Consider the following 18964-nt stretch of genomic DNA (forward strand, 5'->3'; position numbering starts at 1 on the left):
CGAAGAAGGCAACAAGACCCATAAAGAAAGAGCAGAAACAACATATTTCAAAATATTTATTTTACATACCATATAGTCATAGCATATAGCAAAGAGACACAGAAGTCAATGTAAATATCACAATGGCTCTTAATTGACAAAGAAAAAGGAAAGTAAGCTGTCCTGCGACACAAACAGAATATCTTTTTCATTAGATAACTCTTCTAATCTGTTTTTATCCAAGGTGGCTTATGCATAGTGGCTCCTTCGGCCACTCATAAGAAGTGCCTCAGAAGTCACATATATTTGTGCTATACTAATTTTGAATGTCATCGCACATTCACTGCAGCCCCTTCTCTTTTGTGGTACATACACAAAGGAATTAATCTATTTATTTTCCCCCTATTTTTCTCCAAATTTGAAATGTCCCATTTGTGTGGGATTAAGGTCATCACTGCAACTTCCTCTCTCAATTCTGGAGAGCACAGACCTGTTCTGTGGCTCAGACGAACGGGCACTCTCCTCCAAAACACAATGCCAAGCCACTGCTCATTCTCACTCCGCAGTGAGTCACTGGAGCACACTTCCATGTGTAGCTCAGGCAGACTGTGGTCACGCAGCTGACCAGAGGGGGTCGTTGAGACAGTATGTTTAGATCAAGAGAGATCTCTCACTTCCTAGATGATGCTGCAGTCAATTAAACACCATCCTGGGTGGCTAACAACAACAGCAAGTACTGCCAAAGTCTGGGCTTGATACCACACCATGAGCCCCACTACAAACAGACCATTCACATGACGAGCAACCCAGTGGGGCCCCAAAGAGAGTTTTCACCAGTTCTGAATAGGGAATACTAAAATATTCTTTTAACAGTTTTACAGTTTTACAGTTCTACTATCAAACAGAAACAAACACCAACTGCCTGAGCTGGAGTTTTTAGTGGACCTGCCAGTGAGTGTGTAGAACCTTTCTACATATTAATTTCAAACTTTGAAACCAGAAATGTAATGCATCTAATTATATTTTTATTCCTTACCAGAAGGACAATAATGTTTGGATACTGTTTTTTGTGCCCTTTTCCAAGACTGTCCGTATATGGCTCTAAATGCATAAAACTTGAAATAAAGAAATAATCCATGCTTAAGTGACCATGAAAATTGCAAACATATGTTCAAAAAGTGCTTGTAATTCACTATCAGTTTTGTATGGTTTCATACATTAAAACCTATAACAGTAATAATACGAGCAGTCTTTTTCCATGTATGTCCAATGTGCTTCTAGTCATTTAAATAAAAACTACATATTCATACTACACAGGAAGCCAGTTACACGAATACTTCACTAGAATCCTGTTTGACAGGGAGATTTGATTAAAGAGAGGAAATGCGGCTAGGCCACGTGTATGAGCACCACCTGTGCTTCACATTACATTCAAATAGATGTAATCACTGAAACGTCACAGGAAAATATCATTTACACAGTTCACACATCATATGTGTATTCACGCTGTTTTCACATTAACTCATACTGCTGCCTTTTGTATTTCTACATGTGAACACAAATATTAATGCTAATCAATTTGGCAGCAGAAATCCATGTATCACGTATGATATCCACATGGTACTTCACAGCTCATATACTGTGTAATACTCAGTAAGGGCTTTATTCCCCCACAAGACATGAACAAGTGCTGGGAAGAGGTAGAGAATTCAACGAATGGCAAGCACCTGGATGATCCTGCCAATATTGCTAAACTTCCTTTCTGGAGGCTAAGCTTCCTGTGACATCACTTCCAGTAAGTCAGATTATTTTCTCTGTAGACTTATAGCACGTCCAGTGAACACTGATCATCAGGAGCAGGGAAATGTGAAGGGTTGAGATAAACATCAAGGCAGATGGGCTGTCCCAGAGGCCTCCTGCAGCTCAGAAATGGAGCTCAGTTTTGGGGCGATGGTTGCATTCAGTGGCTGCCCGAGAGCACTGACGCCAGAGATGGACCATATGTCACTCAGCTCTGTCGGAAACAAAAAGTATTATGTCATGGGTCAGGGTCAAGAGCTAGAGTGAGTTTAGGTGTATGGATAAGTAGTCTACTGCAGAGAGATGCAACACTCCATGTTCTTTCATGCACAAAAGTACATATTTCTTTTATGCATACTATATTACAACACAGGAGGTATGGTACAAGATGTACCCATGGTAAAATAGCACATCATTCAGGAATATGTACCCTGATTATTAGCCCTGCAACCCCAAATCTTTTTATTACCTAAATAGAAAAATATTAGATTTGTCCCAGTTGTTAGTTCTTTTTTACACACCACATTCAAAAAAGCAAGGCTTGTTTTCCATTGTAACATTTTCAAATCATTGGAAAATTGAAATGTCATATTGTAATACTGTCAGTGATCTGGGCATGTTGCACCACAGAACTGCATTCTTGAATGTAGTACATGGCTTCACAAGGGATACACTGCTTCTGGGGGTCATTATTCCCAGCAGATGTGTAACTCACCGGTTCTGAACTTGCTGTAGCTTCCATTGTCATTTGCTTCTCGACTGCTTGAGTAGAAAGCCAGACCCCGTTCCCTCCACCTGGAACACACATGGACAAAATTACCATTCTAGAAGGGAGCCTGTTATTAACTCCAAAGAAACAAAAAAAGACATCCTTCTTGAGAACACAACCAGGAAATTACTTAACTGTTCATTTAACTGTTTGAATTTTTGGAGAAGTACACTAAACTTACTTCCTACACAAAACTGACATGTAATACACCAAATGTGCAACACACTACAAATATATTTAGAGTTCAATAAATAAAAATTGTTCCTTGGATGTTCTAAACAAATCCAAATCCATGTTCTAAACAAATAGTTTCCCAGTTGTTGAACATGCTTGGTTGTTATGCCAAAAAAAGATAGCAGACAAATACAGAATGTGAACTCATGGGCTCATGGACACATGGAAACATCCAGCACACTTACCAGTGAAAGATAAAGACGATGAGGATGAGGGCGGCAGACACAACATCCGTAGGGACCCACATCCGTTTGTAATTCTCTGGAGTCTGCGAGACGGAGAGGAGACAAGGGATAGATAGAAAAGATAGAAAAACAGGTCAGGTCCACACCGCCAGCGTGACCAGGGGCATGCGCTTTGCCTTGGTCAGTCTCTCACCATGAGGAAGAGCGGCCTACGCAGGTTCTTGAGGACATGCAAGGCGTTGGTGGTGACAGACTGGGCCCCGGCACACCAGGCCAGAGAGTACAGCCAGGGCTGGCTGATCACATACAGGTTAGTGCTGATGTTCACTGATGCATACTTGCTGCAAAATCAAACACAAACACAAACATTTTTTAAAATGTGGAGGTGTGTTGCTTTCAGGCCAGGAGATACACAGATAAGGCAGAGGAATAAAAGGATGACAAGTCAAGAGGGTATGATTTTGGTTACCTTTTCCCCAGCCATAGACCAGTGGTGGTAAAATAAAAGTGTATGTAGAAGCAGAAGAGAGGGGGAGTAGAGATTCTAGTACCCCTCCCAGAGGTTTTTAAGTAAGGTTTGCAGGCTTAGTGGTCCAGAAGGTGATGGGTGAGAGAGGTGGTTCTCCTTAAGATGTGGTTCTCCTTACGGACATGCAGCTGTAGTGGACACTGAGTAAAGGTGGAGCAGGTGCCCTGGTGTAGCAGTGCAGTGCTTGATCTGCTCCTTGGACCTGGAGCTGTAGTGGAAGTGGAGGAAAACGGTGGAGCAGGGAAATACTGCAGGTGCAGGGAAGTGCTACCTTATCTGCTCCTCGGACATGGAGCTGTAGTGGAGGTTCAGCTTAACGATGTTGCCCTCCTGCAGCTCTTCGATGGAGGCCCTCTTTCCAGAGGTCTGCTGCAGGGCTGGGTCCAACTCCTGCACAAGGTCTCTCAATTCCCATGGCAGCCACAGCACCTGCAGAGAATGGCCGCCCAATGCACAAAGAAAAATCTCTTCAAAGTACCCTAACCAAGTGCATCTTCTCTGTACAGACATAACAGAAGACACCAAAACCATACATTCATAACTATACAGACAATAGGTCATACTTCCCGAGCAGCCCTTATGTAAAAAATAAGAAAGACCCAACTGAAAGAAGGGGGCTTAAGTTTCTATGGGAGAGTTTCCTGTAATACACATCCCCACTGAGACACATAGCATCCCTAATAGCCAAAACAAGTAGGAGTTTACTAGGGATTCAGCCTAGGTGGCCCAAGTCAAATCCATAATAACTGTCTTGTCTATCTCTGGTCTACTGTAACACTTTGTTATATATCCTGATATTTTTCCTCTATATATTGCTGAAGCAATGAAGGCAAAGGACTGATGCCGAAAAGACTATGAAGCGCTGTGCCAAACTCCTTCCTCAGAGAGGAACAGGAGGACTATGGGAACTGAGGAGCCTCACCTGGTTGGATCGGATGGAGGACTCGTTGTGGATGACCTCCAGAGTGCGGGTGATCCAGGTGTCTCTATAGGGGTGGCCCCTAGGCGGGCGGTAAAGGTCAAAGATCACCATTTTTCCATGCAGGGCAGCCAGGTCCAGGAAGTCGCGCAGCGTGAAGACAGACTGATTCTGCGCTCGGGCCCGATCCGCTGGGGCCAGAGAGGAGGCAGTTCCGAAGGGGTCACGCTGAGGAAGAGGACAAAGAGGAAGAGGAGGAATTCATAGAGGAAGGTAAACAAGTGTGCTATTTGCTCAGACTTCCTTCTCCCCTTCCCTCAGACCAGGTGGAATTTCATGAAACAACCGATATGATCATTTAGTATAACTTTGTAAAATGGCAACTAGCATTCTTAAGACAAGCCCATCGGGTTTATGAAGCTATTTGTAGCTGCAATGTGCAGCATCAAGATATCCACAGCTAAATTCAGCCATCATAGTACATAACCGTTACTGCGGAAAGTGGTTCAGTTTCAAAACACATTATTTGGAAATATATCTCACTTATGCAGCAATACCCTTTTGCCTAAACAATTACTATGTGCCAAGACAAAGTGCAGCTTTGGGTCTGGGAGAGGATTCAAGATCAACAATAATCCTCTGTTGGTTTTGGTAGACCTAAATGCTAGGCTTGGAGTCTTTACACTTGGATCCTGTGTTTATGGATCACACACCAAGTAGCTAAACTACAGGGAGATCTTATCCAGTGCCCGGAACTTCACATGAGGTCTGTATGAGAGCACATGTACACAGATAGGTGCTCACAGAGAGGAACCAGGCGCCAGCGTTAAGCCTTTCAAGTTCGGTCCAATTGAACATGGCGGCCAGGGCATCTGTGCGGTCGGGGAACACTTCCTGCACATTTGTGGTCCTTCGCAAAGTTCTGTCATGCATCAGAAATGGAACCCCATCATAGCTGATAAAAAATTAAAAAAAAACATAGGTTGTCACTACACCATGATAGTGAACATCACAGGAGAAATCAGTACCTATCAAAAAGACAGGTGACTTTCACAATAAATAGCTATTGCTGGTATTATTATTATTCAAGTCATAGTACTCCTGCCTGATGGCCTGATTCTATTAATTATTGATTATGTGTTTAATGTTTATGAACACCTATCTTCAAATACAGGCCTGACTGCTGGATCTTTTTCAGAGTAAAGAGTAGGCTACAGGGATTAAGAGTGTACCAGAACTCAAATGAATGGGGAATGTGGAAATCATACTGCTGAACCATTTCTGCCTAAAAACAAAACTAAAGACAGCTTTCAGAGTCACAAAAGTGAAATGGATAAAACAACACTTCATTAGGGTAGGTTTGGCTAACGGGGCGCATAGGCTTACAGGTTGAAATTGCAGATGCATAGTTTGGCAACATGTTATGATTTCCAGCAAATGTTAACAGCTGTATACATTGGTCATGGAACAAGTAACAACAATGAACAGCAGTGGCGAGGATATATTTACTCCCAACAATGCCGTGGATTGAAATTTTATTTCATCATCACTTTCTCGGTACAGATGTGTGCTGTTATTCAGTTTTTTTTTCCTAGTAAACTGGAACAAACAGACTGTTTGCTTGTGGAACCCCAGTGCCAAGGGATTTACCTAGCCTGCTGCCTCTGATGCTGTGTGATCTGCACCAGGCAACGCAAGCTGGTACATTACTGCGCCAATAGCAGTCCAGTACACCTCGTGCGAACAATCTGCCACTTTCAGGAGCCAAACTGCATTCCTTCAAATTATTTGTGTATTTGGTGCCAGGACGAGGTTTCACTGAAGTTACTTGATTCAGAGCTATTGGTATAATAATGAAAAATAAAAAGAAGGCCTCTCTGTAGGTGGACTAGCTTTCAGCAGAGGTGGGAGGGGGGTGCTAACTGTAGCAGGTGTAGCTGGTACTGACCTGATGGTGACATCCGTTTCCAAGCCCTCACCTCCTGCTTCGACTACTTTCTCAAAGGACATCTGGGTGTTTTCTGGCGCAAGCTTTTATATGGAGATGCAAAGAGAAACATCTGTTTACACAGTCCTTAGCCTCGTTATTAGTAAGGACATGTTCAAACTGAAAGGAATGTGACTGAAAACAGACTTCATCATTCCCTTAAGGCCTAACATGCACCTCACCAGAGATATATGTGTGAAACAATGTTAACTAGAATCAGAGACCACTAGAGTCCTGGTGAGGTGAAACATCAGGCTCTAAACAATCTCAAAGTGTTGTTTAAGGGGCACATGTTCAAATTTCATATGGGTATAACCTTTAGAGCTTTGGCCCATAGGTCAGAAAGGGAGACAGTTAAGTTATTAATGATCTATTTACTCATTAATGGCTGCTTCCTCCATTCAGAGCAAAAAGGAGACCGATCCTGAAGCATACTTTTTCTGTTCCATTCGTACTATCTACAGAGGGAAATGTGGTGTGGGTATTCAGCTATTTAGGTTACAGGCTCTGAGTCACCCTGTTGTGGAGCTTGAGGGCTGGTATTGATTATTATTGATGAACAGAGCTGACACCCACCATGGGGGCACCTCTGTGCCCGATGAGAATGGGAGCAGGTCCCAGGGTGCCCTCTTGTTTGATGCAGGGAGAGTACAAACCCAGGGGCACCAGGTAAAGGGAAAAGAGCACTGCCACGTACAGTCCCATGGTAACCGCTTGTCGCACTGCAACACAGAAACACCACAGGATCACCTCAGAAAGTGGACGGACAGTGGACAACAAACACAAGCAGGCCCAATCACCCCAGTCCAGCATAATATGAAACAAGAGTAATATGGGCGAAGGTGCACAAATAATGTGGAACCCTTTTCTGGTAAACATTTCCAGTAAACATTTTCCCTGGGTTTGTCAAGGGTTAGAAATACATAAAGGACAGTATTCTGCAGAATGCAGGGATGGGAAAGGTGCTGCTTGCTTTCCGTTATCACAGTCATGACCCCATCTCCTAATCAATTCCCACAGGGGCACGAGAGCTACATTACAAAAGAAGAACATATGACCTTCACTGCATTTCCCACAGGGATTATAATCATGGTGACCATGGAGATAAGACAGACAGAGAGCTACTGCAGCACACATCAACGCAGGTTGACAAGAGGCTAAAATTATGCTTGAGAAACATGGAACACCCTGCAGATCAGTAATAGGCCCACAACCCCGATGAATGTACTTCAATCTAAATGCATGCAAAACAAATGTTTTTTCCCCCTGTTTGAATATGATTACAGTGCACTGTGGTTATGTGAGTAAGTATTCTATGTTGATACATAAAAAAATAGCGTGTGGGGTTAATGTTAGGGGTGGGATTAAGGTTAAAGATGGTTAATGAAATAATATCTGCAATTCTAGAAGCCTTCCTATTTCACAAAACAGTTTCCTTGATCTTGAAGTGCAATTGATATAAATTACCATAGTTATATAAAGTGGGTTAACAGTTTAACTAATCCTCCAATTTATTTGCAACAGTTCACCTCATTCATACATACCTTTCTTGTTCATGCGGAAGTAATGTAAGGCTATTGGCCAGGACAGGATTGTCATCATCAAGACCCCGCCCACATGCAGATATGGTGCTGTAACCTATTAAAAGGATGGCAGATGAACATTTTCATGTTTGAGGGAAAAGACAATCAAATGTTCAGTCAACATAATAACATTGTATCTTGCTGTGCATAAACAAGAGGAGATACATTTCTCTTGTGTATTTTTTTAACAGGACGTGTGCTTGGAAGAGCATGAAATGTTATTATTTAATTCGCTGGGCAGGAAAATAACTTTACCCATTTATTTCTCATTCTCATTAGTTAGACAGAACAACAGACAAAATATGAAAACAGTATTTGTCCATTACACTATGGACAAATTATGAAAACTGGCATATGGTAGAAGGTAGAAAATACAGCTACGGTTTACTCTTATAGACATAACAGCTGTCTATCTTAAAAACAGACAGATTTCCTGAATGTGACTGAGTGCATCGTATAGAGTACTAGTCATGTCCAGCCCCATGGAGCGTGATGGCTTGACTGAATCTTGATTCTCACCCACCTGGAAGGAGAGGAGGAGAGTAGACCATTCTTTGCTCCACAGGTCCGAAAGCACAGCCGTGGCCACAATGGAGAAAGTCAGAGTCACTAGGATCCCAATCTTCATGGAAAAAATATCATTAAAAAAAATTAGTAGCACATTAAAAATGAATTATCAAGCCACACTGCCAACATAGACATTAACTGTTTACATCCACAAATTATACATGAATGAAAAGTATTCTGAATATTTTTATTTAATTACTTTTTTTCAAAAGCAGCTAGGCAGGCACACACATCAGAACAACCTAGGCCCAGACAGCAAGAGCAAGAACTGAGTAAAAGAATCATGGATACACAGATATTTTAAACCATAAAGATCAACATTAGTATCTTTACAGGCACAGATAAAAGGTCAACCCGACCATTCTATTAGGAGAAAATAAGCAGTATGATTATGGTCTCCAAACTATAAGATAAGACTCTGCATGCCAGGTCTTCAGGTCTTCAAGGTCTTCAGAGACTGCTCTGCAATACTGAGCTATAAAATGAGATAATAACCAGAACGAGGATGGTAACCAGCACTCTCACTGTTTAGCGGTTATAAAATCTTACATTAGGAAGAGCAGGTATGCAGAGAATTTATAAAGTAGGGTGTTAGAGAGGAAATATGGGAAACTGTGAGGGCAGAGACAAGACAGGAAGCCAGTGGAGAAAGAGCATACATAGGGTAGACAGTGTGTACTGTACCTTGTGTCCCCAGTGCAGATACAGCTGCTGGCCCTCAGACAGCAAACACACTGCAAGAACCTGCAGATAATATGGCTAATATCAGGAACCTCTGATACATAGGGAACCATCAACCACAGAAGGACTTAGATTACACTGCTGAAGTATGTGTAGTTCTGCTCTGTCTTCTAACATAAACAGCAGCCAGGGTCACAGCCTGTTAAAACCTACTGTACTGAACAAACAGAGGAGTCCCATAGTTAAAAAATATAAGCCCTCTCTTGATGACAAATTAACTGAGTTAAAAAGAGAATACGTATTGCTACATTAATACTCATTGGGGACAGTGGGGACTTTTGACAAGCTCTGAACTACAGCAATATAACACATACGGACCAAAAGTGTGATTTATTCCTAGATCTGAAGACAGAGTCACTTAAAAAAACATGTTGTTCAGAATGTTCAAAACGTTGTTCAGAATGTCATCTTTTAGATAAATATAATATCGTTGTTATTTTACTGAATGTGTTTTTGGCCCATATAGAAAGTCCAGGACTCCAACTGATGGTCTGCCACTGCCAAAATGTTCATTGTTTTTCCCCCACTTCACATAGTTGGACACAAATCATTCCGGTGCTTATTCCAGGAAATTCCATTGTAGACAGATTTTGTGTGTGACCCCTATACCAGGCCCCAGTACAGCAAAATGCTCTGAGTCAGATCAATTCCTAACTCCTAAAAGTTCATTCAACTACAACAGAGTTTACATGAGACCAAGAGGAAGAAGATGTTCTCTGTCTGAATGCTGAACATCTCAGTGTGAGGTGCCCTCACCAGCAGCAGAGTCACATAACTGAAGAATGCAGCAGCAACAACCAGAAGCACCACTGACCAGGGAAACCAGAACCCCAGGTTTCCAAAGTTGAACCTGAAACGGAGACCACAGAATATCTTTACAAACACAAGTACGACACATGATAACAGTAGCATCACAACAGGGGAGGCAGTGTGGCATAAAGGTTAAGGAACTGTGCTTGTCCACCAAAACACCACCAATGTCCCTTTGATCGTGGTATTTTCCCTCAGCTACTTAAATGTATGTAAAAAATATTGGATTACATTCACTAGGATAAGGGCATCCATCAAGTAAATAAATAACCACAGGCAACCTAATGGTTACAATAAAAAAACATTTTCAAAACAGCAAAATGTTTTTAATACAGCAGGCACATGCACAAACAGACACCAACATATGCGGAAGCATATGTCCCCTGCCCTGAAACAGCAAAAGTGCCCTTTTGGCTGCCGCAAAAAAAATGTTTTAATGTACCACAGGTGCCCTTTTTTATTTTGAGCATATGCCCAAAATAAGCCTGTGTACGGCCCTGTAATACAAGCAAACACCCTGATGCCTGGATCAGTGCATTAAAGAGCTTAAGAAAAGATTATTGAGACTGAATCACATCTTCAATGCACCTTAGTTTAAAAGCAGAAATTTCCTTTGGATTGCTCACTTGTGAGACGTACCAGTCAAAGTCATTGTAGTCATTCTGTGCCTCACTCCAGAAATACAGAAACACCAGGGAGAGGCAAAATGTTGCTATCAGGAGTCCAAAACTGCCACATTCCATCTATGAAAAAACAAAAATAACTTTAAGTGCATTTTTAGCACAGCTCAAAGACAGGATGCAGTTCATCATACTGTGAGACTAAGACAGAAAGAAGGAGATTATGTATGCCAGGTTTTAAGAGCTGGGGGAAATACTCTGAAAATTTTGGGTTGAAGAGGGAGAGACAAAAGAGCAGGGGTGTGGGAGCAATGGGGTGAGTGAGCAAGCTGCTCCGAGGTCAGAGTCTAATGAGAGAGTGATCAGAGTGGATGCATCGGGAGAGTGAGGTGCAACATGTCTGTCACAGAGAAGTGCTTCGGAGAAGTGCTCTATCTGGTGTAGCGTCAGGAGGCGGCGCGGCGCGGTGCCCTCGGACCTTGCTGCAGCAGCACTCCCCCGGCAGGGTGCGCGCCCGCTGGTAGCGCCGCCACTGGCACCCGTAGAGGCCCGCCAGGCAGGACACGAAGGGCTGGTGCTCATAGCGCTGCAGAAGCTGCCGGCGCACCACCTTCAGCTTCCCCAGTTTCAGCTTGGACAGGGTGGTGGGGGAGGGGCCCATGGGTCACACGCGCCGTGCCATCACAGCGCAGGAGTGAGAAAAGAGGAGGAAGAGGAGGAGGAGGAGGAGGAAGATGGAGAGCAGAGGTTCAGGCTTCAATCAGTCTTGGTGGAGAACTGCGGAAAGAGGAAAGGAACCATTAGTATGAGGAGACAGTCCTGAGTTACCGTCGTTAGCTCCAGTAACTCCAATCATCATTCTATACAAAGGCAAATGTATATAAATGGGACCACACCCTATGTCAAAAACTGCTCTACACATAGGCCTGCATTCTGTCTCCAAATGTTTCATGATTATGACAAATTGTATAACATTGAGCACTATATGAATAACATGTAGGCCCTGGTTTGCAAATTGTAAGTGATCAATGAAAGTTTATTAGGCATATGATTAAAATTAATGACAAGTTATATGATTATGCTGACAACAGCCCCACAAATTTCATAACCTATTACACCATCCAATTGCCGACAAGAAAGAATAATGTCTTTCATGTTTCTATCAGTGGCTAGTGGAAAATAGGTTCTAAATGCGGTCAGTACATTTGTTTTCTCCAACACTAATGAATTGGGCCCCAGTGATTTTTTTTCAGCTCTTTTTAATTAATCTTTTCAAGTTAAATGCCACCAACAAACTCCAGCACCCTGAGATGGCATGTTATAAATCTCTCCAGAAATCCTTCTCACATCTCTCACCCTCCCTGCCCTCTGGATAACCGAACATTCAATCACCCACCCCTCTTATATAAGCCTCCCCAAACCCCCACCCCTCTCTGCAGTGTCCATCCATTCTATCAAAAGAAACACACAAATAAATTTCTTATATAACTTCAAGCACAAGCCATTCCTCACCAAGCCTCCAGTGTTATTTCTCCTCTGTATCCTGCTTTCTCACACTGCTCTTTAACTTTTTCAACATCCCAATCATGTAGATACACTGCTGCACCATCACATGAAAATGTTTTTAGAATGTTTTTTGCATTCGCTGGGTGGATGAACGCAATGTTTGAAGTGCTAGCATGAAACGTATTACAATGGGTGACTTGGAGCTTACACTAATATAAAATCATTGTCAACTCATCAAATGTTGTCATGGCGACTTGCATTCCCATCGGCGGTCTGTGTTCAGATGATGCACAGTAACCACTGCTATTCAGAGCTCATTCCCCATTCAGAGGCACCCCACATTCAGAGCTGAGTCACTCAGCAATCTTTCCACCAACAGAATCAAAACATTAAGTCCAATCAACGGCCATAGTGTCTCTATAGTTCTTGGATGAAAACCATCATTTTGCCTCATCCACTCTAAACCCTCAGAAAAACTGGTGTGAGAGAAATCAATAAAAAAATGTTCTAATCAATTTTCATACAAATGCCTTGGGAGCAACTTCCTGTATGTGTATAGGAAGCTCACCTTAAACCTAAAACAGTAACATAAACAGCAAATATGGCAAGACTGCAAATTTTTAAATATTTATAATTAAACACTAAAAAATTATTTTGAATGCAACACGAGACCTTCTAAATGAAGGTCTGAAATTATCAGAAGATACTGAAATGATCTAGTTTAGACAACCTGACATGTTGTATACTGTAGGTAACCCGATTGTGTGTAATCAAATATTTTAAATGTGAGCGATGTGTGACTAACTAATCCCCCCACCTGCCCCAGTCTACAGGAGAACCTGATGGATATGAAACCACAAACTTTTAATCTGCACTCTTGAGAACACCAGGCAAGTCCATACAATAAACAAAACAATGTCACACATAGTACAGGCTGTATGACAAATATCTTCACATATACTTCATATATTACATACCTCTACAGTGCGCTCCCTGTACAGTTCAATGCAAAAGTATAGAGACAGTGACACAATTTTTGATGCTTTGGCTCTGTACTCCAGCACATTGTATGTGAAATTAAAATGGGGTTAATGTTCAAACTGTTAACTTTAATTTGAAGGTATTTACATCCATATTGGGTGTTCCTAGGAATTACAGCCCTTTTTATAAATAGTCCTCCCATTTTAAAGGAGCAAAAGTAATTGGACAATTGGCTGCTCAGTTGTTCCTTGGCCAGCTGTTTGTCTTTGCATTATTAGTTAATGCACAAGAAGGCTAACAGGGGGGTTTAGAATATATTCTAAATGGTAAATGGACTGCATTTATATAGCGCTTTTATCCAATTTACCTTAGGAGTCTGTTGTTGTTGTTTCTCAATATGAGGACCAAATAAGTGTCACCGACAGTAAAGCAGGCCATTGTGAGGCTGACAAATCAGAATAAATCCATCAGAGACATAGCCAAAACATTGAATGTGTCAAAATAAACTGTTTGATGCATTGTTAGGAAGCAAGAGCACACTGATGAGCTCAGCAATAGCAAACAACCTGGTTGAAAGAGCACTGTAGAGGATGACTGAAGAATACTTTCATTTATGAAGAAAAACTCCTTTTCAACTGTCAAACAGATCAAGAACATTTTCCAGGATGTAGGCATTGATGTTTCAAGGACTACCATAAATAGAAGACTACATCACATAACCTCAGAGGGGTCACCACAAGATTCAAACTACTGGTCAGCCTGAAGAACAGGCCAGGTTACAGTTTGCTACAAAGCACAGTATAAAATCTGAGGAGATTGACACTGATGTGACAAGTATTAACCTGAACCAAAGGAATGGAAAGATGAAATTATAGAGAAAGAAAGGAACTTGTCATAATCAAAGGCACCAGACGCATCTATGAAACATGGTAGAGGTATTACTATGGCTTGGGCAATGTATGGCTGCCACTGGAACTGGTTCACTTGTCTTCACTGATGATGTGACTACTGGTGTCAGCAGTAGGATAAATTCTGAAGTGCACAGAAACATCTTATCTGAACAGATCTAACAAAATGCCTCAAAACTCATTGGACGATACTTCACCTTCCAGCATGATAATGACCCCAAACAAACTGCTAAAGCAACCAAGGGATTTTTCTATGCCAAAAAGAGGAATGTTCCTGACTGGCCAACTGAACATGTGTTTCACTTGCTGAAGACAAGACTGATGACAAAACGCCCCATAAACAAACAGGAAATGAAGATGGCTGCGGTACACGCCTGGCAGAGCATCTTCTAGGAAGATACCAAGCATCTAATGATGTCTATGGGTCGCAGATTTCAGGGAATCACTAAATGCAGAGGATATGCAACCAAGTCCTAAATATCACACCTTTGTGTCAGATTACATTAATTTTTCCAATTAGTCTTGCTCCCCTAAAATTGGGGGACTATGTATAGAAAGTGCTGTAATCCCTACACGGATCACCCGATATGAATGCAAATAGCCTCAAATTAAAGGTAACATTGTTCCATTTTTACATTCAATGTACTGCAGTACAGAGCCACCTACACAGACTCACACCCTATATATAACATAAATTGTTTACTGGTTAAACTAAAATAAGGATATGTTTCGCTTTGGGTAAGTATCTGGTACCTGGTGCCCTAACCAGAACCAAGAAAATTATATATCCCATTACATTGTAAAGGCAAAGATCCTGATGTTAAAAGTTTTATTTTTTTGTACGCTGTACTGCTTCTTTTGACAAGCAAAACATTTGTTTCCAAATGTAGCCTATACTTCATCACCTACCTTTTATATTTGGATGATATATATCATTCTCCCAAAAAGGGGGAATCACTGAGAATGATCTCATAATCAGCACATACAAGCACAGTCAGGCCTTTCTTTGTGTTTTATAATAAGGAGTAGTGAACAGAAAGGGGAACATCCCATTTCTGGTTCAGTTCCTTCTTCAAAGGAACATTTTCTATTTTCAGTTGAACATACATTACATAGCTCAAATGTAAATGTACATTTTTCTCGAAATCAAATTTTGAGATTAAAATTACAAACATGATTAAATCATCTAGTGCGAGGCTTCTTTTCTCATCACTGTAGCATTTAATTTACATCTAACCTACTTTTAAAACAAAAAAATTAGTCAATTTAAAATTAATGATGTTTCAACTGCGGCTTGTGTGATGATTTACCAGGTATATGCAGCTCCTCCAGATACTGTATATGAGATGTGGACAACAGAGTTCTTATTCTGATAATCGAACAGTTCCTTTCTCCTGGCTGTTTTAAGTGTAAAGAAAAATGCAATTACATTAAAATTTAAAAGGAGAAAATGTCAGCGCATGTCAACAGAATTCTAAGAACTGGCCTACGGTCTACACTCCTTCATAACTGGAAGAGCACGTATAGTAGAGAATAGTGTAGTCTTTAGGCCTATTATTTCTACCTGGAATTTTACGTGCTTGTTTTACCCGGAAGGACCCCGCAGCAAAGACACTTAGAATCAATGTCCTCCCTGAGCAGAGTAACGGGGTCCCCTATAATTCCATTAATGTCCGTTATTTTGCTACTGTATGCATGGTAGGCTAGCTTATAGGCTTATTTCACGTGGCCGCCATTTTGAAATTTTCCTATGCGAAAACGAGGCTATGGTGGGAAGTGTTCTAGGAGCGGTGCTTACATGAATCAGAAAAGCGATCTGAGTCGGTGATGCTGCTATGGCATATTGTTGTGTACCACGCTGTAAGTTGTATCAAAGACGAGAATGTGATCATGGCTTGTCTTTCCATCGATTTCCGAGTAACCCGGACACCCGTCGCCAGTGGATTGCCAAGATAAGGAGAGATTTTGGACCTTATTTTCAGGTAATGTTACGAGCTAGCTAAGCTAGCGTCTAAGTTAGCTAACTTATCGTTAGCTTACCCTGATAATAACCTCCAAAAGTTCGTAAGATGAATTTACACGTCAACACTCACCTTAACACATCTCTCATCTCAGATCACAGACAACACAAGAGTGCTCCAAACACATTTCCAAGGACTGCATATTAAGATCGCTTACCGGTTTGAACAAACTGAAAAACGGGAGTGTGCCGTCTTTGTTTACATGGTGTCAGCCCAAGACCAGAAGGACAATTCAACGCTTCCAGAGGTAACTGTCATCTGACATTAGCCAAACTATTTCCGTATCAGCATGAAAAAGATAATAAATGCATTTAGATCAAACCTACTAGACTATGCGTAAAAAACGAACTTTCGTAAAGCTCTCTCAATTTGTGTCGACAGTGCTGTTGAAAGGATACAGCAACTGGATAGAGGGGTACATTACTGATATCGAAGGTAAGTTAACGATTTTGCCATCTGTAGGCTGTGCCGGCGTGCTAGCTAATCAGCAAACGGTGTCATAAAATTTTTCCCGACCGTGAAAACTGCCTTGTTTACATTTTGAACATTTGTGTCTAGTGGGTAAATCTATCGCTGTTTTCGTCGCAGCACTGTCCACACAAATTGAGAGAGATTTACGAAAGTTCGTTTTTTACGCATAGTCTAGTAGGTTTGATCTAAATGCATTTATTATCTTTTTCATGCTGATACGGAAATGGTTTGGCTAATGTCAGATGACAGTTACCTCTGGAAGCGTTGAATTGTCCTTCTGGTCTTGGGCTGACACCATGTAAACAAAGACGGCACACTCCCGTTTTTCAGTTTGTTCAAACCGGTAAGCGATCTTAATATGCAGTCCTTGGAAAAGTGTTTGGAGCACACACTTGTGTTGTCTGTGATCTGAGATGAGAGATGTGTTAAGGTGAGTGTTGACGTGTAAATTCATCTTACGAACTTTTGGAGGTTATTATCAGGGTAAGCTAACGATAAGTTAGCTAACTTAGACGCTAGCTTAGCTAGCTCGTTACATTACCTGAAAATAAGGTCCAACATCTCTCCTTATCTTGGCAATCCACTGGCGACGGGTGTCCGGGTTATTCGGAAATCGATGGAAAGACAAGCCTTGATCACATTCTCGTCTTTGATACGACTTACAGCGTGGTACACAACAATATGCCATAGTAGCATCACCGACTCAAATCGCTTTTCTGCTTCATGTAAGCACCGCTCCTAGAACACTTCCCACCATAGCCTCGTTTTCGCATAGGAAAATTTCAAAATGGCGGCCACGTGAAATAAGCCTATAGCAATCGTGAGGATATTCGTTGCGGTTAACGTGTTTTTTTTCCCGCAACATTCCACAACTGGGTCGAAATACGATGCAGGGTAGCCTATCAATTTCAGTTCCAGTTAACTGCACGAAAGGGCCAAGTAAGCAATACAGTATGAAGGCTTTGTACAACAACTTAATGCACGTGCAAGAGCCACTGCTATAGGCTATGTTCCAATATGATAACTGCCAAAAATACTTTAATCATAACGGTAATTTTATGCATGTCTTGGATCTGTTCTGACCACCACGCATTTCTTAAGTGAATAAACGTTTGTTTTCGTCCAGGTAGACTATTCGTAACCGTTCACATCACTGCCAATACGATTATTGGCAGTTATATAGCGTAATATTGTCATTTACGACCAGGAATATGTGTAAGTTAGTACATACATGCAATTGAAATGTAAACATCAGACACTGAATTTGTCAACCCTGCAACATATATTTTACACATTGGCCTATGCGAGTAGCAGTTCAGAGAGTCTTTTGTCTCTGAACACGCAAATTCTTGACCACTTACGTTCATAGAGCTTGATGGTCTTTCCTTCGAAGCCCCGGGGTGTTCTTTCGACAGCCAATGTGTTTCCGCAGTGTTCCGCAGTGCCTAATTGTAGCTATGTCTTCTACTGATCTAGATGAAGGATGAACAATGAATGATATGCAGGTAAACCGCTGAAAACGAAGCCCAGCTCTCAATCTTTAACTTTCTACCTGTTGAAAATGCAGAGCTGCTCTTTTTTAATGTCATCCGTCCCAGTTTATTTTGTGAATGGCTAATGAACACTGTGCTCCCGACTGTTTAGCTCTATCCAAACAATCTGCGCGAAGCCGATAGAATCTGTTAAATTGTTATTTCTACTGCTATTACGATTTCACCGCACTCTAACTCTGTCGCTGCGGCAGTGGCATTCTGTTCTGTGTTTTGAAATAAACGAGGCGCCTTTACTGTATGGGGCTCTCGGGGCGGCGATTAAACTGCGATGTTGGGTAACATATTTTCACATCACGTAGGCTACTTCCTTGAGCTGAGAAAAACGTTCTCTTTTCGGTTTATATCCTACGTCATATGTCACTGTTTGGTAAACCTCTTACATTTTACAGTTTCATAAGGTTTGCGTTGTACGGGTTAATTCAAATTCAAGACCCTTTCATCAGAGAAGGGCCTTGAATTTCAAGAAAGTATGTTAAGTTACAGAGTAATAGATAACTGATGCATGTATACTGTATAGTATGTAATAGATGTAATAGAATATATACTTTTTAATATGGCTATAGTATATTCATAAAAAATACTACAGGCATACTGGGTACAGTTCGGAAACTTGGCCCATGTAATTCTAATGTAGACACTGCAATACTGTATTCTGTCCATTGCCTTTGAGCATAATGGTCGTTTCTTACTGAGCACCACCTAACATTGTAAATACATTTTCACCTGAATATTTTCTCGTATTTTCATATAAAATAATGCCCTTTTCCTGAGCAGAAGATTGGCAAATGCAATATTTCAGGC

General features: G+C 41.4%; 1 protein-coding gene across 2 annotated transcripts; it reads right to left on the reverse strand.

The window, feature by feature from the left end:
* Positions 1 to 41: 41 nt before the first annotated feature.
* On the reverse strand, positions 42 to 18451 carry LOC118236225 (glycerophosphodiester phosphodiesterase domain-containing protein 5-like). Of its 2 annotated transcripts, XM_035434422.1 has the most exons (17): positions 18163 to 18451; positions 17972 to 18082; positions 11202 to 11500; positions 10743 to 10846; positions 10050 to 10143; positions 9237 to 9296; positions 8509 to 8607; positions 7947 to 8040; positions 6979 to 7124; positions 6364 to 6446; positions 5220 to 5370; positions 4419 to 4643; positions 3768 to 3925; positions 3161 to 3308; positions 2968 to 3050; positions 2495 to 2574; positions 42 to 1993 (listed from the first exon to the last, which is right to left on the reverse strand). In XM_035434422.1, the coding sequence occupies exons 3-17, from the start codon at positions 11382 to 11384 to the stop codon at positions 1866 to 1868; spliced, it is 1836 nt and encodes a 611-aa protein (XP_035290313.1). In that variant the 5' UTR covers positions 11385 to 11500; positions 17972 to 18082; positions 18163 to 18451; the 3' UTR covers positions 42 to 1865. The 2 variants fall into 2 exon arrangements, with proteins under 2 accessions (XP_035290313.1, XP_035290312.1); XM_035434421.1 differs by having other exon boundaries at positions 17972 to 18451.
* Between the last annotated feature and the right edge of the window lie 513 nt (positions 18452 to 18964).

Source organism: Anguilla anguilla, chromosome 9 (assembly GCF_013347855.1).
Source record: "Anguilla anguilla isolate fAngAng1 chromosome 9, fAngAng1.pri, whole genome shotgun sequence".
Lineage (NCBI taxonomy): Eukaryota > Metazoa > Chordata > Actinopteri > Anguilliformes > Anguillidae > Anguilla > Anguilla anguilla.

Excerpts from the sequence above, each read along its gene's own strand:
- LOC118236225 (XM_035434422.1), bottom strand. The coding sequence starts at position 11,384 with ATGGGCCCCTCCCCCACCACCCTGTCCAAGCTGAAACTGGGGAAGCTG. Across the intron at positions 3,926-4,418 it reads CCTCCATCCGATCCAACCAG|GTGCTGTGGCTGCCATGGGA; the intron begins GTGAGGCTCCTC and ends CATTCTCTGCAG. Across the intron at positions 2,575-2,967 it reads ATCGTCTTTATCTTTCACTG|GTGGAGGGAACGGGGTCTGG; the intron begins GTAAGTGTGCTG and ends TGTGTGTTCCAG.